Source organism: Mesocricetus auratus, unplaced genomic scaffold, assembly GCF_017639785.1.
Source record: "Mesocricetus auratus isolate SY011 unplaced genomic scaffold, BCM_Maur_2.0 Super-Scaffold_100008, whole genome shotgun sequence".
In the NCBI taxonomy this organism is placed as follows: Eukaryota; Metazoa; Chordata; class Mammalia; order Rodentia; family Cricetidae; genus Mesocricetus; species Mesocricetus auratus.
This window is the reverse complement of record NW_024429192.1, coordinates 53,530,560-53,557,331: the sequence shown is the minus strand read 5'-3', so window position 1 is coordinate 53,557,331 and position 26,772 is coordinate 53,530,560. Positions and strand designations below refer to the sequence as shown.

General features: G+C 43.1%; 1 protein-coding gene across 1 annotated transcript in view; it reads left to right on the top strand.

Annotated features, from left to right (window-relative positions):
- Positions 1–26,772, top strand: part of Gpr156 (G protein-coupled receptor 156) — a 75,434-nt gene that overhangs the window by 10,730 nt on the left and 37,932 nt on the right. The window contains exons 2-3 of the mRNA XM_005071500.4: positions 15,875–16,295; positions 16,634–16,770. Of these exons, the coding sequence (XP_005071557.1) occupies positions 16,200–16,295; positions 16,634–16,770 (233 nt within the window). The 5' untranslated portion in view covers positions 15,875–16,199. The remainder of the gene's footprint in view (positions 1–15,874; positions 16,296–16,633; positions 16,771–26,772) is intronic.

Here is a 26,772-nt window from a genome sequence, read left to right as displayed (position 1 = left end):
TAACTTAAGGATTCTATTATGCATCTTTGTTTTTTTTTTTTTTTGGTTTTTCTTTATAGAAAGGTTTCTTTATGTAGCCTTGGTTGTCTTGGAACTCACTCTGTAGACTGGGCTGGCCTCAAATTTACAGAGAGATCCACCTGCCTCTGCCTCCTAAGTGCTGGGGTTAAAGGTGTGTGCTACCACCACCCATCTCTATTAAGTATCTCAGTTGATGTTGTAGTTAATACTAAGAAAGTCATCTTGTATATTATTTGTACTCATGGGAAAATGTTACTTTTATTTTTAAGTCACATTTCTTTATTTGTGTGTGCTCACATACATGCCACAGTGTGCATGTGAAGGCCAAGGACAACTTGAGGGACTTGGTTATCGCCTTCTATAGTGTCAGACCCAGAAATCAAACTTAGGTCATCAGACTTAGCAACAGGGACCCTTACCCGCTGAGTCATCTCACCAACCTGTAAATGTTCATTAAACTGGCCTTGTCAATAACAATAACAACAACAACAAAAGTAAGGTTATAGATCTTTCCAGCATTCGGTATCTGCATCTGGCAGTGACAGGCTAACTGGTAGGACACTGCTTCTTTGAAGAAAAATCTAGAAAAGCTATATTAAAAAAAAAAACACCATTCAAAGTCATAGAAGATATACTAAGGCAGCCAAGAATTGACGAGCTAATAACCCCCAAAAGGAGAGAAACCCATTAATACCTCACACTCCAAACTTCCTTTCACTTGAGCCCCTTGCTCAGCAAGAAACAATAAAGTAGCCACTAGGAGTCTCGAGAGAATACTGTGCAGCCTTCTAGGACTGAGGAGAGAGGAAGGGTTCATGAACTGGGCACAGGAGACCACAGTCACGGAAGCAGAGAGACACAGTAGAGTCAGCCTAGAAGTCTACCAACAGCTCCCTTCAGTCCTTTACAGACTTGGAAGTAGCACAGACAAAAAGAGTTTTTAAAAAAGCCAAGCAGTCGCCGAGGGGACTGGAGCAACTATTCAGTGGTCAAGAGGATTGCTTTTCCCAGGAACGAGAATCCAGTTCCTAACACCCGTGTCAGGGGCCTCACAAGCACCCATAGCTCCTGCTCTAGAGGGACCAGATGAGCTAATGTGCACATACGCACACGCAAACACATACGAGCACATAATAAAAATAAATCTTAAAAAAGTAAAAAGCTGAAAAGCTAACCAGAACTATTCGTTTTGGGGTGTGTGTGTGTGTGTGTGTGTGTGTGTGTGTGTGTTTTATTTATTTTAAATGATTTAAAAAATTTTTTCGGTTTTACGAGACAGAGTTTCTCTGTTTGGAGGCTGTCGGTCCAGCCCGGCCTCGAACTCACAGAGATCTGCCTGCCTCTGCCTCCCAAGTGCTGAGATTAAAGGCGTGCACCACCACCGCCTGGCTAGTTAAGAAAAATTTTAAGCATGTGGGTGTTTTGCCTCCATGTGTGTCTGTGCACCACATCGATGCAGTGCCCACTGAGGCCAGAAGAGGGAGTCAGATTCCTTGGAACTGAAATCAATAGCCATTTGTTAGCCAGCTTGTGGGTCCTGGGAACTGAACCCAGTTTCTTCTGGAAGAGCAGCCAGTGCTCTTAATTGCTGAGCCATCTCTCCAGCCCTCCTACTTGAAGACAAAAGTCGGGGTTCAGATCCTCCCCAGATGGAAAAGCCTGAAAAGCACCCTATTTTCTGGGGTTCCGGAAGGCCTGTGACTGCACAGCTGGGGAGATAGAAGAAGTCATGTACAGAATGAACCCCATAATCAACCAGTCACTGACTGGGCCAGAGGAAACTGTTCTTAGTTTAGCCCCTGGCAGAAGCCATTTCCATGCTAGTGCATCTATGTGCTTAATAATGATTTATGAAAGTCAGCGAAAGAAAAAAACAGGCACACCAAGACAGAGTTTCCAGAATACAGTACAAAAAGGGTAGCCCAAACTCTGCTTTCGAGTCTGGGGAGACGGGCAACTAGAGTTCACAGGAAAGAACCCTGGAGAAGACATCTGAGATTTCTCGACACACCTCACACCTAACAGTGTGATGAACAAGACAAGAAAAATGGCTAAGGCTACTTATGAAAGGAAGGATTTAATTTGAGGCTCATGGTTCCAGAAGGCTGGGATCTACAATCTTTATGGCAGCAGGTAGGCAGGCATGGTGCTGCATGGAACAGTGGCTGAGAGTTTGCATCTGATCATAAGCACAAGGCAGAGAGAGAGCTAACTGGGAGGAGAGTGGGCTTTTGAAACCTCAAAGCCCACTCCTGTGACACATCTCCTCCAAAAAGGCCACACCTCATTATCCTTCCCATGAAGTTCCACACTGAAAACTGCTGTGCCTAAGTTGCAAAGTCCCCAGAGACCACCAGGAAGACAGACCCACCAAACTGCAAAAGCAAGGTTTAATGATTGTTCATCTACCCATGACAGGAACCCGTCTGGCTAGCTGTCACAGCAGCCTCCAGAGGGAGTGAAGTTCCCTGTCTACTTCTAGGTTTTATAAACAAAAGTTACAGGATTACATGAGTAGGCACGAGTTGGTTTCTAATTGGTTGACATTTGGGAACAATCAGGAGCATTTCTCAAAGTCATATTGTAGCATGAAATACCTGTGTATCAATTATTTTTATTGGACACTGCTGAGAGGGAACATTCTGTGGTTTCTATGGTATTGTCTTGTTACTTGCAGGTGGCCTTTTGTACATAGATACCAATAGTTTTCAGAACTATATCCTGGAGACTACAGGGGAGGTTTTGGTCCCCCTAGAGTTTCTTTTGTGGTCAAACAGTTCCCAGGAGTCTGGGCAAGTAGTCTGGAATTTCTTTGTTTTCAGTTTTGGCCCTAGACTCCAGGAGGCCAGAGGATCTGGAGTTTCCTTGTGTCAGAGGCCTACGTATCTTTTCTGTAGCCTGTCATGGCTGCTAAAGCAGGGGGCTGAGTGAGGGTCTGGTCCCTTTATTTCTAAATTATTAGAAGTGAAGCCCTTGAGTTTAGTTTACCCCTTTCAAAAACCAAGTGTTCAAATCTGTGAGCCTACAGGGACCATACTCATTTAAGTCAACCGCTTTTGAAGTACAAATGGAGCATATATCAACACAGACCATATGTTGCATTATATCGTACCACAAAGACTCAATACATTTATAAAGAGACTGAAGTTATTCAGAACATGTTCTTGAACATGGTAGAGCTCAGAAATCTACAAGAATTCGGTAACAAAATGACATGCTTCCAAATAACTTATGAGTCAAAGAATTAATCAAGGCCTGGGAAGATTTGCTAGGTGGGTACAGCTTCTACCACACAAACACAAAAACCTGGCTTCAGACCCACAGGAGAGGTGGGCATGATGGTGTGCATCTGAAGCTCTGGCACTGGGGTAGGGTGTGCTGGAAGAGCCCAGGAGCTTGCTAGCCAAGCAGTCTAGCAAGCCAATTAGTTCTGGGTTCACTGTGTTTCAAAAAAAGAAAGTAAAGACTAACAAGAGGGAGATACTAGCTCCTGCCTTCACCCTCCACATGCACTGGGACACATATGCCCATGCAGTACACAAACCTACACACACACACACACACACACACACACACACACACACACAAAAGTTGCACGACCACAAACTAGCTGGGAATGACGGCATACAACTTTAATGAGGCAGAAGGAGGCAGGTCTCTGTGTGTTCAAGGACAGTCTAGTCTACATCATGAGTTCCAGGACAGACAGGTCTACACAGTGAGACCCTGTCTCAAACAAACAAACAAACAAAAAACAAAGAAAGAAAAATGTAACTAAAAGTGAAAAATAAAATAATCAAAAGAGAAGCTATTTCCACTGAAAGGATGAGGAAAATCACACATCAAACCAGTGTCTGGGTGGAAATGTATAGCAGGAAATGCTGTGGTGAGAGAGTCCCACCAGGCAAGGCATGAGCCAGTAGTCTCAGAACTTAGAATGATGAGGTAGGAAGACTGCTGTGAGTTTTAATACAGCCTGGGCTACAGAGGAACCACAGAGGAAGACTCAGTCTAAAAAGTAAATAAATAGACAATAACAAAAAGAAAGGCTGGAATCAATACCTTCAGCCTTCATCTTAATCAACTAAAAGGAAATGGAATTCAGAGTAATCAAAAGAAAAGGAACAATAAATGTCAAGGCAGCAATTGATAGAATGGGCTTAGAAGACATCAGTGGAAGCCAAGTCCTTGAGAAGATCAGTAACACTGACAAGCCATTAGACTGCTCAGGGAGAAAAAGAGCAGGTGCAGTCTACTTACATTAAAACGGAGAAAAGTGCCCAGAGGTGGTTTTTTAAATTAAAACATACACCTTTAATCCCATCACTAGGGAAGCAGAGGCAGGCAGATCTCTGAGTTTGAGGCCATCCTAGTATACAGAGAGAATCCCAGGACAGCCTCCAAAACAATACTGAGAAACCCTGTCTTGAAAAAACCAAAACCAAAAAAAAAAATTTCATGACTCAAGTGACAAAATGATTAGGTGATTTTTTTAATTGAAAATAGATTTTTCATACAATGTATTCTGATTATGATTTCCCTTCCCCAAACTCCTACAAATTATTTCCCATCTCCCCTCCTATCCAGATCCACACACCTTCTATCATTAGAAAATAATCAGGTGTCTAAAGAATAATAAGAAAAGAAAAGCAAGTCAGAATAGGACAAAACAAAGAAAACAGAAGAAAAAGAGCCAAAGAAAATGCACACAAGAAACACATATAGATGCAGAGACACACACATTTGCCCACATGGAAATCTCATTAAAATACAAAACCAGAAGCCTTAGTATACACACAAAGGATCTGTAAGGTGAAAAAGTAAACAATCCCCACACAACATTATGAGACAAAGAACCTCCAAAGATGCCGTTTGGTTCATTTTGTGTTGGCAACCTGGACATGGGGGCCTGCCCCTAAGAGTGGTTTGCTTCCTCAATGAGTCTCCCTTGGAGAAAACTAATTTTTTTATGAGCAAATAGACATCAGTTAGAGATAGCTTCCGGGTCAGAGGTGGGGGTGTTCCCACTTCTCTCAGCTCTAGGACTCCATCGGGTGCAGACCTGTGTGAGTCCTGTTCATGCTGTCACAGGCTCTGTGAGTTCATACGTGTGTCGGTTGTACTGTATGCTTTGTTTCTTTGGTGACCTCCATCCCCTCTGGCTCTTACAATTTTTTAATTGTCTAATTCCACAACCAGACTTCCTTGAAATTGATTTTGGAGAACAACACCAGTGGGTTGTCACATGTATGTATGCATGAGCTTTATTTGAGTAGCCTGCAGGTGTGTGTCACTCAGACTCTCATGGGATCCTGTATTTCCTATGCCATACTAGGGCGCTCATCGAATGATTTCCCAGGCTATAGCAGTCATCACCACTTAGAGCTTGTTAGAATACAAGGGCAGGCAGGGCATCGTAGCAAGAAGTAAAGGGGAAGAGGAGGGGTGGAGGAGAGGGAGCGAAAGGAAGAGGAGGAGGAAAAAAATCACTGAATTCTAGCTAGATTTAGTATAGTTTGTTAAGGAAGTGACTACAGAGTGACTGGAGTGTTGATGGTTTATATTTTTCATCTTTCTCCTAAAAGAGCCCTAATTGCTCCCACCCAAGTGATGTGGACTGCACAGCAATGCTGAACTATAGCTTAGGAAACTCTAATGTCCTGTTCAAACTGTAACTCCCAGACAGTGTGGGAGCTCACTTACAAAGATTCATACCCGAAGGATATGAATGAAGGATATGTTGAGTCCCTGGATCCCAGAGGCTTTGGCACTCACACTCCTTTGTGCAGAACATCCAGTCCTTGAACAGAGTGGCCCTTACCCAGCTGTGTGGCATCCTCACGAATGTCCTTTAGCTCAGGGCTCAGGGTCACTGTGCTCTGTTAGTGCAGGAACTTGATGAACCTGCTCAGTCTGTACTGGGAGGGACAAGGGTCCCCCTGCAGCAGGTAAACCCTGAGCTTACTAACCCTTCTCTCTGGTCCTCATGCTGCCAGAAACTTGTTTTGCCTTAACACCTGACTGTTCAGGTGGTGAGATATGGCAGTAGGTACACCAGCAATTTTTATTGGAAGAGGGCAACCAAGTCTCATTCAATAATTTTACAAAAGCTGATTTTTAAAAAATTATTTAATTGTACTTTATGTGCATTGATAGGAGGATGTCAGATCCCCTGGAACTGGAGTTATAGACATTTGTGAGCTCCCATGTGGGTGCTGGGAATTGAACCCAGGTCCTTTGGAAGAACAGCCAGTGCTCTTAACTGCTGAGCTATCTTTCCAGTCCCACAAATTTGAAATATAGAAATTTAGAGAAACAATATGGATATGTGGATAATCTTGATTATGGGTACCCTCGTGTTCTGTATAGATGACCCTTTCTAGATGGTAGAAATGAAAGAAGTTGACATTTATTGAAGATACAGCAGGTATCAGTTGCCTTTGCATATGTACCATATGTGATTTAATCACCAACAATCCCATGAAACACATATTCCTGTTTCATTGAGCAGGCAACTAAGAACTGTAGAAGTCCCAGCCTGAGACACTACTATTAGAGTATTATGAAGCTGGAGCTCAATTGAGATGAAGCTGTGTCTATTACAGTGCCACTTATTATATCTCAGCATAGAAGAAGGGAAGTCAAACTCCACATACTGGATGGAGTGATAAGTTGGCCCAGGGACACTACAGTATTCTCTTCATTGAAATGACACACTGTATGTAAAAACCCTACTGATTATAGGACTAGAGAGATAACCCAGAAGTTACAAACACTTGATGCTCTTGCAAAGGACCAGGGTTCAGTTCCTAGCATTCACATGGCAGTTCCCCACGATCTGTAACCTTAGGACATGGCCATCTAATGCTCTCTTCTGGCCTCTGTGGGTACTGCATACATGTGGTGCACATACATCTATCCAGACAAAGTAAAATAAAATACATAAAATAAAAATAAACAGACCTAAAAAATTGAAAAAGATTCCTTGCTTATAACATGTTTACTGAAACTTTTGGGAATCCAAGCCAGCATCCACTCTACATACTGGTAGCAGCAGCATCTTAGAGAGATATCTTAGAGAGAACTATGAATACCCACACTCTCGTTTCCTAGCACTGGAGCTCCATTTTGAATCAAGTTTGTCTGTTATGCTTTATTGTATGATGCTGGGTATCAAACTGAGAGACCAGAACATACTTATCTGAGTTAAGTTCCCAGGTCTGTCATGATTCCATTTTAGTGTTAGGAGACTATGATCCAAGGTGATTGCTTTTGAGAAATAATAATATATGTGATTTGAATGTAGAGGATGATTCAACACTTCATGTATGCTTATAGGCATAACTTTAAAAATAATAGAAACTTCCCCCCATGGTTGTGATGTTTTTACTGGGGAGACTATTTCTGTTCACCCCAGAAAGGGAGGGCATTGACCGACCAAGTTAATCCTTCCATCTAAGTCCAGTGTGGTAAACCAATGAGCCTATCAGATCTTACAGAACTTGAGTGAAGAGTTAGTTACCTTGAGCATGGTGACTTGTGCAGCTAAAGCAAAGCCCAACACAGCATGGATGGCAAGTCTTGAAACCCGCATCCTGGAGTTCCCTGCCCAAGCTGCAGGTGACTAAATGTTTGCTGCTTATACAACCCGAGGGGCAGGCCTACTGAGTCTTTTTCCCTCGAGCGAGTCTTGTAAGTTTCTTGAGCTTCCTGATTCTTCTAGATTTCTTGTGAGTTTCAAGAGCCTGTGAGTCTCCCTCTCCCTGCATGTTTTAATGTGGAAGAAATGGCCGCACAATTAAATTTACCTTGTTACCTCTCTGGATTTCTTTGCTTAGATCCACATTTATATGTGGTATCATTTTACTTTGACGCAAAGACCTTCCTCTGGCATTTCTTTTTGTTTAAATATATTTTATTAATTCTTAGAGTTTCATATATGCATGCAAAGTATCTTGATAACATTCACCTTCATTCCTTCTCCCAGATCCACCCCAACTTTTATGACACTTTATGTACATACACATACACATAAATGTATGAGAGATAGACAGACAGATAAATAGACAGACAGACAGAGATACATACAGATATATCCCCCTGAACCCAATTTGTGTTGCCATACATGGGCATGGGGCAATCTACTGCAGCACGGTTCATCTACTAGGGGCCACACATTAAAAAAAAAACTGTCCTCCAAAGCCATCAATTGTTTATACTACCTAGTTCTCATATTTTCTTGTCCTGAAAATTTTAAAGAAGATTGTTATTCCTTTCAAGCTGCTTTCTGCCCGCTCCACTTAGAATACCAGTTACATGTGTGTTGGAATACTCACTGTCATTTCATATACCACTGTGCTTGTTTTCAATTAACCATTTTTTTCTTCTATGCTTCATCTTTGATAATTTCTCTTGCTAAGCCTTTAAGTTAACTATTATTTCTTTCTAAAGCATTTAACCTGGGGTATCTTGTTCCAGAGATTCTATTTTTGTCTGAGGGCATTCTAGTCAGCTCTTCTTCGTATCTTTGTTTCCCGGGCCTTCTTATGGTTTGCTTTCTGTTCTAGTAGCTATGTAGAACAGTTGTTTTAAGGTCTGTATGTGCTAGCTGTATCATTTCTGTTATGTTTCCATCTAAATACATTTTAATTTTTTTATATTTGTGAGTCATATTTATTTTGATTCTTTAAATGCTTAGCATGCTTATTGGATGTTGCTTGTGTGTGTATGTGTATCTACAGGATCATGTATATGTGCACGTGGAGTGCACATGTATATATAGATACATGTGTGCATGCACATGGAGAGGCCAGAGGTCAAAGTAGCTTGTCTCCTTCAATTGTCATCCACTTTACTTTTATTTTCTTTCAAGACAGGGTTTCTCTGTGGCTTTGGAGGCTGTCCTGGAACTCACTCTTGTAGACCAGGCTGGCCTTGAACTCACAGAAATCCACCTGCCTCTGCCTCCCGAGTGCTGGGATTAAAGGCATGCGCCACCAACGCCCGCCCAACCATCCACTTTACTTTTTGAGACAGGGTCTCTCCTTGACTGTATGCTCACGTATCCAGCTACATGGCTAGGTCTTCCTGTCTCCACCTCCCCAGTGCTGTGATTACAAGTGTACATTGCCATGATTGTTTTTTTTTAAAAAACATGAATGCTGGAGATTGAACCCATGTCCTTATGCTTGTCAGCAAGCATCTTACAGCAGAGCCATGTCTCCAGCTCCTAGATGATAAACATTTTTAATTTATGTTGTTAACTGTTAGATCCTGTTGTGTTACTGAAAAGGAATTGGGTTGTGTTCTTGAAATGACTGAATATGAGTTGTTCTGGTCCTTTCTTCCTTCCTTTCTTCCTTCCTTCCTTTCTTCCCTTCCGTTTCTTTCCTTTTCTTTTCTTTTTTAAGCACTGTTAGAGCAGGCCCAGAACACCCTTTGGACTTGGGTTAGTTTAGTTCAGCTGCCACAGTGTGACTTTCCTGAAGATTCTAGTCAATGTTCTTCATGTTATGAGTCTCTCTTCTCCAGCTGCTGGGAACATTGTGTAGCTGCAGCTCCAGGGACTGCACGGTTGCCTCCTGTCAATAGTTACTTCTTCAGCTTTCAGTAGTGTTCTCTCTCACTTGTGACAATAGTTACTTCTTCAGCTTTCAGTAGTGTTCTCTCTCACTTGTGACAATAGTTACTTCTTCAGCTTTCAGTAGTGTTCTCTTACTTGTGCAGAGATCCGTGAAAGCCTCAGACTCCCTGCAGATTCCCTGAGCACTTTCTCTCTCTTTCTTCCCTCTGTGCTTTCTCTTCTCCGTTACTCTATCTGACAAATTCCAGACACCTCAACACCCCCTTTTCCTTCCTTCCTTCCTTCCTTCCTTCCTTCCTTCCTTCCTTCCTTCCTTCCTTCCTTCCATCTTTCCTTTCTTATCTCAGCAGGGCATCTAGTTTCTGTTTGAATTGGTTCTCCCTCTTGATGCCCCAATCCAGAATCTACCTTCAGGCAGAGTGTCTCTGAAGAGCCAAAGCCCTATGGTCTGTTGCCCAATGTCTGAAGAAAAAAAGTGCTTCATATGTTTTGTCTTGTTTTTAAGTTGTTTACAGGAGTAAAGCAAGTCTCACAGTGGTTAATTCTTCCTGGGCAGTAGCAGAAGTTCTGTGAAATAACTTGCAAATAGATGGTGGTCATGTGACTAACTTTTCAATGACCAGAAATAAATAGGATTGCTTATGTAAGAAATAAATAAATAGGTTAATAAATGGGATATAAGACCATTGAAAGCACCATAAAACACTATTTTGGAAAAGAATTCTGTGTGACTCATAAATGTACTGCAAGCACATGGCCTTGGGTCTGCTGCTGTGTATAACATTAACAAGGCTTCCTCATGGGGACCTTATGTATAAGAGATGTAGGGGTGAATTTGTTTTAGAGAGGGTGTGGCAGACTTTATCCCTTGAGCCTTGGGTTCTGACTCAACTTTTGTGGTCTGATGCCTCTCCCCAGTCGGTCGACACTACAACCTTCCAGTAGTTCTCTTTTCAATGGCCAAGCCCTCCACTGCTTCAGAACTTGGATCCAGGAGTTGTCAGCCCTGAGAGATGCACTTGTGACTGGTTCATCTGTGAATTTCTGTGACTGAGCACCATCTTTGGGATTGTATGCCAGCCCCAGATGGCAATATAACATTGTCCTACATTAGGTTCCTGAACTGGGTATTCGTGGACTAAAGGAAGGGTTTCTCAAAACTTAGTTCCCCTTAGAATCTTTACTTCCCTGGGTCCCCTCGTATGTGATGTGTGTGTCTTTACCAGGGAGTCTCAATTTGGCACAACCTGGGGACATTTGGCAATGACTGGAGACATTTGTGGTTGTTGAAATTGGAAGAAGAGTACCAGGCATGCAGCTAAATATCCTATAGTTATAGAATGGTCCAGACAACAGAGAATTATCAAGCCAGAAACATGTCTTTGGCTTACCAATATGATGGAAAAGACAATACAAAAACACGTCTCCTTCCAGACTATAATAATGTAATCTGCTCTGCAATTTGTAACATTGCTCAGTAGGGGATGTCTGAAGAAAAAAAAAAAAGAAAGATCCTTTTTAGTTGGAATTCCAACAAAATTAGGATACGAATAGCCATGTCTTGTTTGTTTGTTAATTTTATATCCAGTCATCTGCCTGGACCACACAAGAATTCAAATGCTGGTGGGAGACAGTGGATTTTCATTTTCTCATGATTGCTCTGTCGTGAAGCTGGTAAATAATTCAGGAGCATAGTAGAGGCCAGTGACCAAGTGACACCTGGTGCTATATTGTCCATGTCTAAGTACACAGACTCCAAAGATGACACTCTGCACCTGTCACCATTGTTCTGCCTTAATCATGGGTCTAGTGTTCAGTGACTATGGATTAGTAGCAATTAATATTTGTCCCAAGCTTCCTCCACAAAGAATCCTGCACTGGGCACTTTCTTTCTCTTTTTTTTAAAGTTTTTATTTATTTAAAAGATTTTTGTTTTTCATTTTTACATACAAACTACAGTTTCCCCTTCCTCCCCTCCTCCTGCTCCTCCTCCACCTTCCATCCACTCCTCAGTAAGGGTGAGGCCCCCCATGGGGAGTCAACAAAGTCTGGCATATCAAGGATCAAGCCTCTCCCTGCTACATCCGTCCATAGGAATGGGCTCCAAAAAGCCAGTTCATGCTCTAGGGGTAAATCCTGGCCCCACTGCCAGTCACCTTACAGATGGCCCAAGCCACATTCAGAGGGCCTAGTTTGGTCTTATGCAGGTTCCCCAGCTGTCAGTCCAGCCAGTGAGCTCCCACGAGCTTGGGTCAGATGTCTCTGTGGTTATCCCCATCCTGGTCTTGACCCCTTTGCTCATATAATCCCTGCTTCCTCTCTTCAATGGGACTCATGGAGCTCCGCCCAGTGCTTAGCTGTGGATCTCTGCATCTGCTTCCATCAGTTACTGGATGAAGGCTCTATGATGACAACTAGGGTAGTCATCAATCTGATTACGGGAGAAGGCCAGTTCAGGCACCCTCTCCTTTATTGCTGGACGTCTTGGGCTGGACACTTTCAAAAGCACAAATCAGAAACAGCACCCTCTTAGGTTCCCCCCACACCCCATATCTATTCTCTCTCTTAAAGGATGGGTTCGTTTTAAAAAGTAGGGGTAAGACTCAGGAACATTCAATCCCGTGCCACCCCCTTCTCTCTCTCTCGCATCCCCACCCCTCTCCCTCATCTATCTGTGTAGCCAGGCTGGTTTCCAACTCCTGCTCACCCAGCTTGGCACCCCAAGCCCTGAGATTCCAGACGTCTGGCTTGATTTCTTTCCAGTGAATATTGTGAATATCACACTATTCGTATTACAAATATCTTCTGAGAGAAATTACATCTCCTCAGCCCCTCTCCCTAGAGCCTGATTAGCCCATTGCACCTGGGCAATTCTGACAGTTTAAAAACTAAGACAAGCTCTAGGCAATGCAGCTGTCTAGACATGGAAGGCTCTTCCACACCCTGAGAGATGAGAGCAAATAGCTACAAGACAATGTGGGGAACTGAGCCCAGAATCAACTAGAATCAAACAGAGCTTAAGCCAGGAGCTACAAGGAAAGATCTTAGGAGGTGATGGGGAAGATCTGCCTCGGAAATCAAAAGTACAGTTTTTTACATCTACATAACAATCATTATTTTATTTATGTTCATGTGCACATGTATATATTTATACACATGTAAATATATGTCATGTAAACATGTATATATATCATACTGAGTCCATTTAGCTTTACTCATGTACATGGAATTGCCCCTGTCCATGTTAGCATGTCAACTAGCGCTGTCACCATGCTGCCCTTCTTCAGGCAACCATATTGTTGAGAGTTCATGGGTTCAGCTTCCTTGTCATATCTCACAGCAGACATTCTGATCTTCTGACTTATGGTTTTTCTATACCCTCCTCCTGGATTTTCCCCTTAGCCTTAGGTATAGGGTGCAGCATTGCAGATGTATCTGTTGGGGTTAGCACTTCATAGTCACTCACTCTCTGCACTTTGGCTGATTGTAGTTGTCTGTGGTTATCTCTGTAATTGTCTGTAGTTGTCTCTGTGGTTGTCTGTGGTTGTCTCTGTAGTTGTCTGTAGTTGACTGTAGTTGTCTGTGGTTATCTGTAGTTGTTTTTGGTTGTCTCTGTAGTTGTCTGTGGTTGTCTCTGTAGTTGTCTGTAGTTGTCTCTGCTGTACTTGTCTCTGTAGTTGTCTGTGGTTGTCCCTGTAGTTGTCTCTGTGTTGCCTGTAGTTGTCTCTGCTGTACTTGTCTCTGTAGTTGTCTGTGGTTGTCTCTGTAGTTGTCTGTAGTTGTCTCTGTAGTTGTCTGTGGTTGTCTCTGTAGTTGTCTTTGGTTGTCTCTGTAGTTGTCTGTAGTTATCTCTGTAGTTGTCTTTGGTTGTCTCTGTAGTTGTCTGTGGTTATCTGTAGTTGTCTGTGGTTATCTCTGTAGTTGTCTGTGGTTGTCCCTGTAGTTGTCTGTGGTTGTCTCTGTAGTTGTATGTGGTTATCTGTAGTTGTCTTTGGTTGTCTCTGTAGTTGTCTGTGGTTATCTCTGTAGTTGTCTGTGGTTATCTCTGTAGTTGTCTGTGGTTATCTGTAGTTGTCTGTGGTTATCTGTAGTTGTCTGTGGTTATCTCTGTAGTTGTCTGTGGTTGTCTCTGTAGTTGTCTGTGGTTATCTGTAGTTGTCTTTGGTTGTCTCTGTAGTTGTCTGTAGTAGACTCCGTAGTTGTCTGTGGGTGTTTGTGGTTATCTCTGTAGTTGTCTGTAGTTGTCGGTGGGTGTCTGTAGTTGTATCCATCTATTGTGAGAAGAAGCTTCTTTATGGGAGGTGCCAGCTACAGCTAGGAACAGAAACTTCAGTGTTTACAATTCAGCTAGAATTTGTCATTTAGGAAAATGGCAGTAGAAGCTTTTCCTTCCCGGTCTTTGACCTCTCTGGTCATGGGCAGTTGACTGAGTTTACAGTACTAGGAACAAATTTCCTCATATTGAGTGGAGTTTAAGTCCAATCAAACAGATGTTCTTACTCTTGTAATAGAAGTGTTATTGCTTTACTGTTGGGGGTATCTTGCTGGTCTAAACATTGCTGTGGTTCATAGGCTTAACAGCTGGGTAAGACTACCAATGGCTTTTTCCTTGGCAACCTGCATAGTATGGAAGGGAGAATGTTTTATTGTTTGTTCTACTTTAGCTACTTTGAGGTGACTGGAGAGAGAAACTGGATGAGATTCACCTTGAACTTCCAGGTTATTCACTGTACTCTTGGAACTTGGAACTATTTTACACTTTAGGGAAGTTCCCTTAGTCACAGGGGACTTCAGAGAGGCCTCTAGGGCTCAGGGGAATTCCCCCAGCTTTCCTATCTAGGCTAGGGTATAGTTCAGCTCAACCCCCAGGGCAGAAGTCCATGTGCCCAGGGCAGAGGTCAGTGTGCCCAGGGCAGAGGTCAACAGGACAAAGGTAGTGTTTAGGTCTTTGAACTGATTGAAGATTACAGGATAACATTCCCTCTTGAATTTGGAAGACCTACATCCTCCCCTACACAGAGCAAATGCAATATGCCTCTTTCACTAGGGTTGGAGATAAGAGGACACAGGACCCATCAGCAGGTGCTGGCTCCCCAGACAGGTAGGCAAGGTCTCCAAAACAGACTGACAAGGATTTTGGAGAATACATTTAAAAACAAAACAACAACAACACAACAACAACAAAAACTTCCTCAAATTCAGACACATTATTGAAAGGTTTTTAACAATTTTACAGTTTTCTTATGAGAGAAAACCCTCACTAAGGCATATCCTGGGTCCATTTAGATTTCTAATGCTATAGCTCTTACAACCCCCTCTTCTAAACAAACACATTTTGAAGCTACAAATTGCATCTCTTTCCATATCAAATGCACGATCTCTCAATATCTCTCCTTCCATATCAAATGCATGGTCTCTCAGCATCACATGAGGCTAGTGGATGTCCTTCCCTCCCCAGAGAGTTCATGCCTTTCTTACTGTGTTTCCTTCACTTGTACTTTGAGTGACTCTGACATAAGTGATTAGTTATTGTGCTTCTAATTTGTTTCTCCTTGAAGAAAGGATCGGGTCTTTCTCAAGTCTTCTCACCTCTCTGCCCAGTACAGGCTTACAGAATGTATGGAGTATAACAGGTAAAAACTTTCTGGAATTCCTGAAAGTCATATGGACATTTTCCCCCTTTCTATTTATTTAAATGGGCTTACTAGGTATCCTGGTCTCACATCTGTTGTCATAGTAGAATACTCCAACAAAGCACATGGGGGGGGGTGTTTTGGCCTGCCGTTCCAGGCTACAGTCCATCACTGCAGCGAAATCAAAGCAGGAACTTGAGGCAGCTGATTGCACCCAAAGCCAAGAACACACAGAGAATGAACATATGCCTGAAAGTTCTCAACTTACTTTTGACATGTAGACAGTCCAGGATCCCCAAAGAAAGGGCCCAGACCTGTTACTCTTCTCACGTCCTACATGGTGACTGCAAAAAGTACAGTTTTTAAAGAGCTTGGCCATTAAAAGGCTCTGGAGAGTGCAGAGATTTTTTTAACCTAGAAATTATTAAATGTGCTTTATCTCTGGTTCTAAAGTATTCATTACAACGAGTTTTAAACATATTTATTAAAATATTTTCTATTTTAAAATGTTGTGATATCTATAAGCATATAACTACACATGATAGAATGTAACTGTGTATAAAGAGAGTAAAAATGTTTTAAACATGTGTGTGCATATTTGTTTGCTGGTCTTACTGTTGTGCTATATTTCCCCCAGGGCCCGGCGTGGGAGTGCTTGGAGCTCTGACTGCCCTCTGGTGGTGAACCGGTGTCAACACATTGTATGACCTGAGATGCCCACTCTTGATCACGTGGTACCCCATTGGCCGCAAGGGGCCAGCAGAAGACTGGTGTTAACATATGACTGATGAAGAAGTCTAATGAAACAGCCCTTCACTTCTACTTGAATACCCCTTTACCCTGGATTTGGAGTCTGGAGGCAGCTCTGAGATGGGGCCCCTGAAGGACGACTTCAGTTCTTCCTGCATCCTTGCCAAGTAGCCAAGACTTAATAGGTGCCTGTAGAGGGAGCATGCGGTGACATGGAGCCGGAAATCAACTGCTCTGAATTTTGTGATAGTTTTCCTGACCAGGAGCTGGATCGGAGACCTCTTCATGATCTTTGCAAGACGACCATTGTAAGTGAGCGGTCACGGGCATCGGGGCTCCTCATAGATACAGTGGTGGGGATGGTGGTGGTTGCCGTTAGAGATAGGGGTGGAGGGAGAGGAGCTGCCCGTGTAGGACAAGCATCGCCCAGCTTTGGTGCCGTCTATAGAGTCTTCATTCTCGTTTGTTTTGAGATAGGGTTTCTCTGTGTAGCCCTGGCTGTCCTGGAACTTGTTCCGTAGACCAGGCTGACCTGGGACTTACAGAGATCCTCCTGCCTTTGCCTCCCGAGTGCTGGGATTAAAGGCATGCACCACAACACCCACCAGTTCCTTCATTCTTAACATCTTTTTTTTCCTACCTCCAGACTGATTCACAACACAGCGGTACAGACGCCTCTCCACTGTCTCCCGCCCTCTTGGGCGTTGTTTGGACTTTTCTCAGCTGTGGACTACTTCTGGTGCTTTTCTTTCTTGCTTTCACAATTCGCTGTAGGAAGAACAGGTAAGCAAGCCTCCTGCCCATATTCTCACCTCCTATAGCCAGAGCTGGGCAAACCCAGAGTGCTAACATCATCTTGGTTCCATGAGCAGCTAGCCAGCATCCATCAGCACGAAGCCTGTGATGGGGAGACCTTGTCTTTCATGCTCCCCGTGTGCCTCTAGCATTTAGAACAGATGGGCACTCAGGAAATGTTTTTGGTGGTCTTGGAGGGAAGACCAATCCAAGCGGTAAATGCCGCCAAGAAAATTACTGGGGAACGCATGTGTATCGGGGTTAGAGAACTACAACGGTTCTATAATGTAAGTGAGTGCCCCATCAGCTAGTTATACAAGGACAGCATTGTCTCACATGTGATTTGCTCCCAGTAAACCAGTAGTTGGAAGCATTCAGGAGCAAGCTCTGACAGCTGAAACAAAAGAAACTTTGGGATGGAGAGGTGACTGGGTTGGTAGAATGCCTGCCCAGCATCTGCAAAGCCCAGGTTCAGTCTCCAGCACCACATGTAACTAGGTGTGGTAACACTTGCCTGTAATCCAGAACTCATGGGGCAGGGGAGAGGCAAGAAGATTAGGAATTCAAAGTCATTGTCTTAGGGTTCTATTGGTGTGAAGAGATATCATGACTACAACACCTCTTATAAAGGAAAGCATTTCATTGGGGCTGGCTTATAGTTTCAGATATTTAGTCTATTATATGGAGAGTCACATAGTGGCACACAGGCAGACATGGTGCTGGAGAAGGAGCTGAGAGTTCCACATCTTGATCTATAGTCAACAGAAGGAGACTGGGTACCAGATGGCATAGCTTGAGCATATAAAATCTCTAAGCCTGCCCCAACAGTGACACACTTCTTCCAACAAGGTCACACCTACTCCAACAAGGTCACACCTCCTAATAGTGCCACTTCCAATGAGCCAAGCATTCAAACACATGAGTCTCCTATTCGAACTACCACAATCGTCCTTGATTATAGCAAGTTTGAGATAGAGTCTTCCTTCCAAGCCATTGAGAGGGCCAGTGGGTAAAGGAGCTTGCTGCCAAGCTTGCTGATGACCTGAGTTTGATTCCTGAGATCCCCACATGGGAGAGGGAGTGAACTAGCTGTTACACGTTTTTCTCTGACCTACACACACACCAACACACACACACACACACACACACACACACACACTTTCAACCTCCCACCCTCCAAAAGGAAAGAGAGCCTTAACCTGAGAATACCATGCAGTGCACTCCCTTAGCCAAGTAGTGGCCAGTTCAATGGCTTAAGGAGCCATGACTTCCCTGTCTACAAAACTGAAGGACTAGAAGAGGACACAGAGGAGGCATTTTCCTATGTTAAAAACAGACAAGCAAAATTCCTTGATTGTTGGAGAGTCCATTTAAAATTTTAGTGACAACATTGTCTATGGAGGATAAATGCCATAGGACCTATATCTTGAGACTTAAGGCTACAAAAGTAAGCTGTGATTCTGGATACAGAGCATTATGAATATTTACTGAGGGTCAGTGCCTTAATTGGGAGAATTAGTATTTTGTTAGGATTTGCTACAAAGTTAAATGCAGTTTGAGTGTTATGCTTTCAAGAACAACCTAGTGTTTTCCTTCTGACCGAGACCCATAATTTTTATATGTAATTTTTCACCAGGCAGGGTTGATAAAACATTGGGGTGAGGTGCTTCAAAGGTTAAGAGCTCTGGCTGCTCTTCCAGGTGACCCAAGTTTGACTCCCAGCACCTAAATGACAGCTCACATCCTGCTGTAACACCAGTTCCAGAGCACCCAACACCCTCTTCTGGTCTCTCAGGGCACCAATCACACATGTGGTATACAGACATGCATGCAGACAAAATACCCATACACAGAAAATTCAATGTTTTTACATGGGGTTTCCCTATGTAACAGCCATGGCTGTCCTGAAACTTGCCTGGAACTGTGATCTGCCTGCCTCTGCCTCCCAAGTGCTGGGATTATAGGTGGGTGCCACCACCACCCAGACTTAAAAGCATTATCAGACATTTACACTATTAAAACAGAAACCCCATTAGTTCAAGGCCAATCTGGTCTACAGAGTGAGTTCCAGGACAATAGGCTTATACAGAGAAACCCTGTCTCAAAAAACAAAAAGAAAGAAGGAAGGAAGGAAGGAAGGAAGAAAGGAAGGAAGGAAGGAAAGAAAGAAGGAAAGAAGGAGAGAAAGAAAGAAAAAGAGTGCCTTACTGAACAGTAAAATTTGAGCAGCATTATTTCAGTTGAGGTCCTGTGTGTGTGTGTGTGTGTGTGTGTGTGTGTGTGTCCTGCATGTGTGTGTGCAAGTGATTACACATGAATGTCAGAAAAGTATTTTAGTTGTAGACATTGCATTTTTTAATTTTACAATAAAGTTAACGTGGCCAACAACAGAAAATCAGTAAAGACCTAGGAAACTTGACCTAACTGATACTTGTATAACTTGTATAACCCTCCACCCAACAATAGCACAATAGCAGACTCAGTCACATTGTTTATAAGGACCCACAGAACATTTACCAGACCTGGAAAGATTCTAGGCCCTAGAATCTTTAACTGGGGCATGGTGGTTCATACTTGCAACCTCAGCACTCAGGAAGTAGAGCCAGTAGAGCAAGTCAGACACCCAGTCCATACAGTAAATTCTGGAACAGCTTAGACCCTGTCTAAAAGACGGAAACAGATGAAAAAGAAAGGAAAGGAGGGAAGGAAGGAACGAATGAACGAAAGACAATTTAAAAGAAATCGAGTCATACAGAGTATGTTCACTGAATAAATTGGAATGAAATTGAACTCAGGAAATTCTAAAATACACAGAATCTACTTAGAGCACTCTAATAAAACCATCCTCTAAAAAGGAATCAAAAAGAAAAGTAGAAAGTAACTTGGACTGAATGAAAACAAATATGTACCAACGTTGTTTAGTCTCATCAGGGTAGTACCTTGGGTATTCATCTCTTTATTTGATATGAAGAAAGGTCCCAATTGAAATCTCATCCTCACCCATACAAAAAAAAAGTAAAGAACAAATGAGCCTAAAACAAATCATGGAAAGGAAATGATAAAGATCAGTAGAAATCGATAAAATAAAAAACACAAAGTAATAAGAAAAAAATAAATAAAACCCAAAGCTACTTCTTTATAAATACCAGTAACATTGACCAAGTTCTGGTCAAACTGATGGGGGCCAAAGACACAGCCAAATGAGGGATGGAAGAATAACCCAATCACAGTTACATCCCCCTCCTCTGTCTCTGTCTCTGTGTCTCTGTTTCTCTCTGTCTCTGTCTCTATCTCTGTCTCTGTCTCTGTCTCTCTGTCTCTGTCTCTCTCTGTCTCTCTGTCTCTCTGTCTCTCTGTCTCTGTCTCTCTCTCTCTCTCTCTCTGTCTGTCTGTCTGTCTGTCTCTCTCTCTCTCTCTCTCTCTCTTTCTTGTTGATCCCAAAATCCATATGAAGAACCTAGAATACCCAACACAGATTTCAAAAAACATAGTCATTAAGAAGCACCCGATTTCAGGGCTGACCACACAGCTGCAGGAAAAAAGCTAGGTACTGGCAAAGATGGACACATACACTGACACAAAGAACACACATAAACCTACATTTCTGTGGACTGTGGATACCAACCAAGAGCAAAGGCAATTTCCTGGCAAGGCAAGTTCAGTCTTTTCAACAAATGGCACTGGAAAAACTAGATACCCACGTGCAAGAATTACCTTTGACCTATACCATGTACCATGTTCAAAAATAAAACCCCAAACTGTAATGTTTACTTAAGAATAATAGAAAAATTGCGATCTTAGAAAAATATTCCTTGAATAAAATATCAAAAGTATAGCCATAAAAGAAAATGTTAAAAAAATTGGGTTCATAAAAATGAAATAACCTATCTTCCAAAGACAGACTTGAAAGTATGAAAAGAAAAGGCCATGAATTGAAATATTTATAAATCTAATAAAAATACTTTTGTTTGTGTTGGCATACACTGTTAGTAAGAATGCATTCTGGCAAAGCTATTGTGAAAAACTAGTCCACAAGTTTCTCTCAAAATTCAGTCTTACCCAGAAACCACACTCTTGTTAAGAGAAATGAATCTATGTCTATAGAAAGACTTACAACCAATGTTTGTACCAACTATGGATATGGGCCCGGGAGGTAGTTGACTTGGTCAGTATGGGCTTCTCCAGGGACTGCCCCACTCAGGCAAAGGTCAGGGCCAGCTCTCCCACACCCATGCCATCAGGGTCATCTCTCCATGCTCGTGGTGAGAGCTGGGACCAGCTCTCTGACATGCAGGACCAGTTCTGTTGCTGAAGCTGGTGTGAGGAGGGCAGTTCTCCCAGAACCCTTGAGGGTTGGGGCCAGCTCTCCCATGCCCATGCCACTAGGGCCAGTTCTCCCAGGAGAGGGGTGCAGCTCTCTCACTGAGGCACCCAGCAAGGAGCAGGGCTAGCTCTCTGGTGCCCAGGCCACCAGGGCCAGGTGTAACATGGGCCACAGACATCATCATGAGCTCTGGCTGCCTTTGGGCCACAGACCCAGACATGGACCTCTGGCTGCAGCTCAGACACATCACCATGACCTCTGGTGGCCTTGCAGGTCACTCAGTTCAGCCCTTGGACATCAATATGGCCCCAGGTGGCAGCCCAGACCACAGGCTTCCCTATGGCCTTTAGTAGTATCACAGACCCCAGCTGTGCAGTAGGGTCAGGGAATCTGATGATGCCTTCTTCTGGCTTCCATAGGCAGCGCACACACATGGTGCACAGACATGTGTTTAGGCAAACACTCACACACATAAAATAAAAATAAAGGTTATACAAACATTCTTTAGTTTCTGAGAAAGCTCTCATGGGGACTAAAGTATATGATAGCAGGTATGTCTTTTTTGTTGGTGGTGGTTTTTGGTTTCTCAAGACAATGTTTCTCTGTGTATCCCTGGCTGTCCTGGGACTCACTCTGTAGACCAGGCTGACCTCAAACTCACAGAGATCCACCTGCCTCTGCCTCCCAAGTGCTGGGATTAAAGGTGTGTGCCACCACTACCCACAGTATGTTTTTCTAAATGGCTTGCTAAATATCTTAAAACCATCTGATAACTTTACTAGATGTTAATAATTGATATAGAAAAATATTTTCCTTAGGTTATTCATGAACTTATTAATAAGAATATTCCTTTAATAATATTCTTATTAAATTGTACAACTTAGCTGTTGAAATTGTTGACTACTTCAGGCCCAACAGGAAACTTTCCTGGTATCTATCTACTCTGACATGCACAAAATAGGGCTCCTGTTGTACATTCTACATTAAGCTAACCTTGTCCAATAAGCCCTTTAATTTTGTGACCTTATTTCACTATTACTTGAGATGATGGATCTAGGTGATAGATTGATATCTTGTTGTATCTCAGAATCAATTCTGGAATTCCCATCATAATTTCAGAAAAATGCTGTTGCTGTCTGAGAAATATGAGTCATAATTATTTTGTAGAAGGTGGATTTTTATTTTATGTGCCAACTAACCACTTAACCGGTTACTATTTCATGAATGTAAGCAAAAAACTGAAGTCCCCTGGTTCAGAGCCAAAGTAGTCAACACTCATGACTGAAACAATAAGCGTTGTCAAGTTAAACTTGTTGACTCCCCAGTCAATAAATCCCAAGAGGACAATGAAGGGCCCACGCTGGATGCTGGAATAGCCAGTGAGTTACCTTCAAGGAGAGGGGCACTTTGTCTAGAGGATTCCCTGCCTCTACAGTGAGTCATAAGCTTGGTGTGTGGGAGGGAGAAAGGGAGTGAGGGAAATTGAGATCTACGTCATCTTTCAAGGTTGCTTATGTCTTAGACAAGCACTCTTAAGAAAGGTCTGGATAAAGAACAGGTGAGCACTGTGTCTTGGAGTATCCAGCAAGAACATACAGAGCAGTTCCTGGGCCTACGGAAACTTTGCATCCAACCCAGAGCTCCACATAAAGGCGCCTTCCATATCATACCCAGACTGAAAGTGCCCTGCCCTGAGCCCTCCTCACTCCTGTACATCTTCCTCCCTGGGTAGGATCCTCACACGGTCCTCTGACTGTTTCATACTCTAGTGTGCATTGCTGGGTTTGCCTTCTCTGCCTTCAGGAGATCCATGCTGTGACTCCCCAGCACAACCCTGGACCCGTCTCGGACTCTGCCTCCCTGGTCTCAAGTCACTGGTCCTCATTACAAAAGTCCTTAAGATCCCCATGCTTTCCTAAGAAGGCTTCCACTCACCTTTCCTTCATTCTTCCCATTTCTGAGAGCGTTACAGTATCATCTGAGTCAACTGATTACAGTCAATAGGAAATGTTTAGTAGGCTGACTACTTATGTACTCAGGATACTGTGCAAAATCTGATTTATTGGTTTCTGAGACCTTGAAATTTTTCTGTCCCCTGGGTAGAGAAACATGAGCAAGTAGAGGTACATTCTGTTTTTGAAAATAAAAATAGCTTTCAGGCAGAAGTAGGGCTAATGGGGGAGAGAGAGGACCAGCAGGAAGGGTTGGAGACTGAGGAAGGACCAACAAAACGAAGAATGCTTGAAAATGCCACAATGAAATCCACTGCCTCATATACTGATTTTGAAGAAATTAGTTTTAAAATCTGGTCTTGAAACCTAATGCCTTGCTGCTGGGTAGGATCTGTGTTGTTTTCATATTGATTGTTCCAGGCCTGTCATCTTTTGTGGTTTGACTCGTTGGAGCTGAAAGCAAGGTGATGGGAAGGACAGGCAAGCAATGCCAATCGCTTATGGGCTGAGATAAAGCTTGCACAAGGAGTTCTTCGGTCATTGTCATCTCTGACATTGTGATTGCTAACCAGGACAGAAGAAGAGGAAGTGGTCCATCCTAGAACAGACACCTACCATGTAGCTCAAGTGAGGATGATGTTGCAGGGTCTGATGAAGCAGAGGGGGCCAGGAACAGATCCTACAAGGCTCTGCCATCATAAGAAGCTAAGATTCGTAGAAGGAAAATATCATTCAGGTCTTCGTTTCCAAGGGATTGGGCATCAAGCTAAGAGTAGATGTAGTGGCATGAGGTCAGATGCCACTGGCGTGTGGGAACAGGGCAGGAAAAGAGATGCAATGCATACGTGAGGTGGAGGGTGGGAAAGGTCTCTCTTGGGGCATGCCTTGGGATGGAGATGGAGTGTGTGGAGGTTAGTGAGGCAACGGGGTTAATACCTAAGAACAGTCTCAGCACGGAGCTTCGATGCTCTTTAGCCATCTGGCAGTCGGATGGATATTAAGCCTAGATGAACTGCTCACACCTTCCTTCCTACATCTGTGTGTGTGGATTTACATAACTAGCCAAGCACAGTGGCACAAGCCTTAGGAGTCAGAGGCTAGAGGTTCACCATTTCAAGACCAGCCTGGGCAACATAGTAAAATTCCTGCCTGAGAAAACCAAGAATAAATGAGTAACTAAAATAAAAGTAGAGAGACACATGGGCTGTCAAGATAATTATGTGGTAAAGGCACCTGCCACCAAGCCTGACCACCTAAATCCAATCCCATAAGGTGGAAGGAGAGACCTGTCCCCCACAAGTGGTCCTCTGGCCTCCACATGCATGCCATGCCATGCATACCCATGCACACATACACACAAACACACTAGACAGACAGCTCAACACAGCTGCCATTACCCTAGTACTCTTGATGGTGGATGGCATTTACTGGCCTGGGAGAAGGGAGTTTTTACTCCCTTATCAAATAATGAGATCCTTGAACATTTTAAGAAAAATTTTAAAGACTTGCTTTTATGCTCATTGATGTTTTGCCTGTAGATATATCTGTGCACCATGAGGGCATGCAGTGCCCTCAGAGGCCAGAAAATGACATCAGGTCCCCTAAAACTGGAGTTACAGGTAGATGTGAGTTGCCATGTGGACGCTGGGAGTAGGACCCTGGCCCGGTACTCTTAACCCCTGGGCCGTCTCTCCAGCCCCTCTGCTTGGAATTTGGATATTTATTTATTAGTGGCCCTGAGGGTGGAACCCAGGGCCTTGCTCATGCTAGACAATTAGTCTACCACTGACCACACCCCAGCTCTCACCTTTGCTCGCCATTGTACCCAGATAGTGCTGTTTCCCAAGAGAACACTTTAGCTGGCCTGGAATCAAACCAAGTGCAAGGATAAGGAGAAGCTCTTGGAAGGCAGACAAGTTATTTCACCTTTTTTGTTTTTACCACAGTTTCCAATCTACACAGACTGTGCACAGCAAAGCAGCTGCCTGTCACCATAGCCTTTCTCCTAGTGCTCACTGCCTCCCTAAGCCCCAGGCATGGCAGACAAACTCCCAGATCCCCAGCCCTTCTGACTGTGGGTCCCCCAAACTAACTTCTTAATCCATCATCCCACTGAATTGGATCTGTCCTTGGTACACTATTGGTCACAATGGGCTGTACTTCCTGCAGTCGGGTTCTGACACAGCAGGCAATTGTTATTTACAGATCTGCGAGTTCAAGGCCAGATTGGTCTGCATACGGAGTTCTGGGTCAGCTGGGACTAGACAGAGACTCTATGTTTAAAAATAAACACACACACACACACACACTGTTAGTGTTCAGGCATGTGTGTTCATGAGTGCAGGTAACTGAAGTGGCTATAAGTGGGTGTCAAATACCTCTGGAGCTGGAGTGACAGACTGTGAGACACCTGATGTGAGCACCAGGAATTGAACTCATGTCCTCCGTAAAAGCAGTACGTGCTCCTAGCCACTAAACCATCTCTCTAGCCCCTCAAATGGAACTATTCTATATGGGTCACAGGATAAAAACTGAAGGGACAAACGAAAGCAGATTTCAATATTACTCAATAAAGACAGAAAAAGATGGGTGTGTTTATATTCAAACAATATAAAAACTATTATTCGTGAAGGAAAGGATTGTCAAATTCCTCTATATTAAAACTAAAAAGCCGTGTATAGTGATGCATATCTTTATTACCAGCACTTGGGAAGCAGAGGCAAGAGGATTTCTGTGAGTTTGAGGTCAGTCTGTGCAAATAGTGAGCTCCAGAGAATCCAGGGATGCATAGAGAGATTTTGTCTCTAGATAAATAGATGGATGGATGGATGGATGGATGGATGGATGGATGGATGGATGGACAGATACTGAATTTCTCTATTAAAGATCCTACTAAAAGAAAAGGCAGCCATGCTATAGAGTGAGAGAATATACTCACAAAGCATGTATCACTAAAGGATTTTTATCCAGAATGAAGAACTATAAATCAATAAGAAAACCCTTTTTTCATTTTATTGAAGATAGATTATTTTCACAAACAAGATATCCTGATTATAGTTCTCCCTTTTATTCCTCCTTATTGCTCTCTACCTCTCCTGCCCTCCAGATCCACTCCCTTTCTGTCTTCCACTAGAAAAGAACAGGCTTCTAAGAGATAATGACCAAACATAAAAAAAATAAAATAAAATGTAAGCCGGGCATTGGTGGCGCATGCCTTTAATCCTAGCACTCAGGAGGCAGAGGCAGGCGGATCTCTGTGAGTTCGAGGCCAGCCTGGTCTACAGAGCGAGTTCCAGGACAGCCTCCAAAGCTACACAGAGAAACCCTGTCTCAAAAAAATAAACAAACAAAAGAAAGAAAGAGAGAAAAGAAAACATAATTAAGAAAAGGAATTTTTTTTAGTGGAGAAAAGATAGGAAGTAACACTTCGCAAACAATCCAGCTAGCCAATAAATGAATGATGGTCAGTCAGGGACGTGCAAGTTGAACTCACAGTGGATAGACTACATGCAAAAGATGGGCAAAGTTAATTTTGGAGAAGATGAAGAGCAATAGGAATTGTGATGCATTGTTATGGAAATAATAGTTGCTTAGCTAGAGAGATGTCCATCTGAGAAATTCCTCATGATGTGAGGCATTGTGTGAATGTCATAGACACTTTACACACATCTAGATAGCATAGCTTACTGTAGACCTAGACTATAGAAACCATTG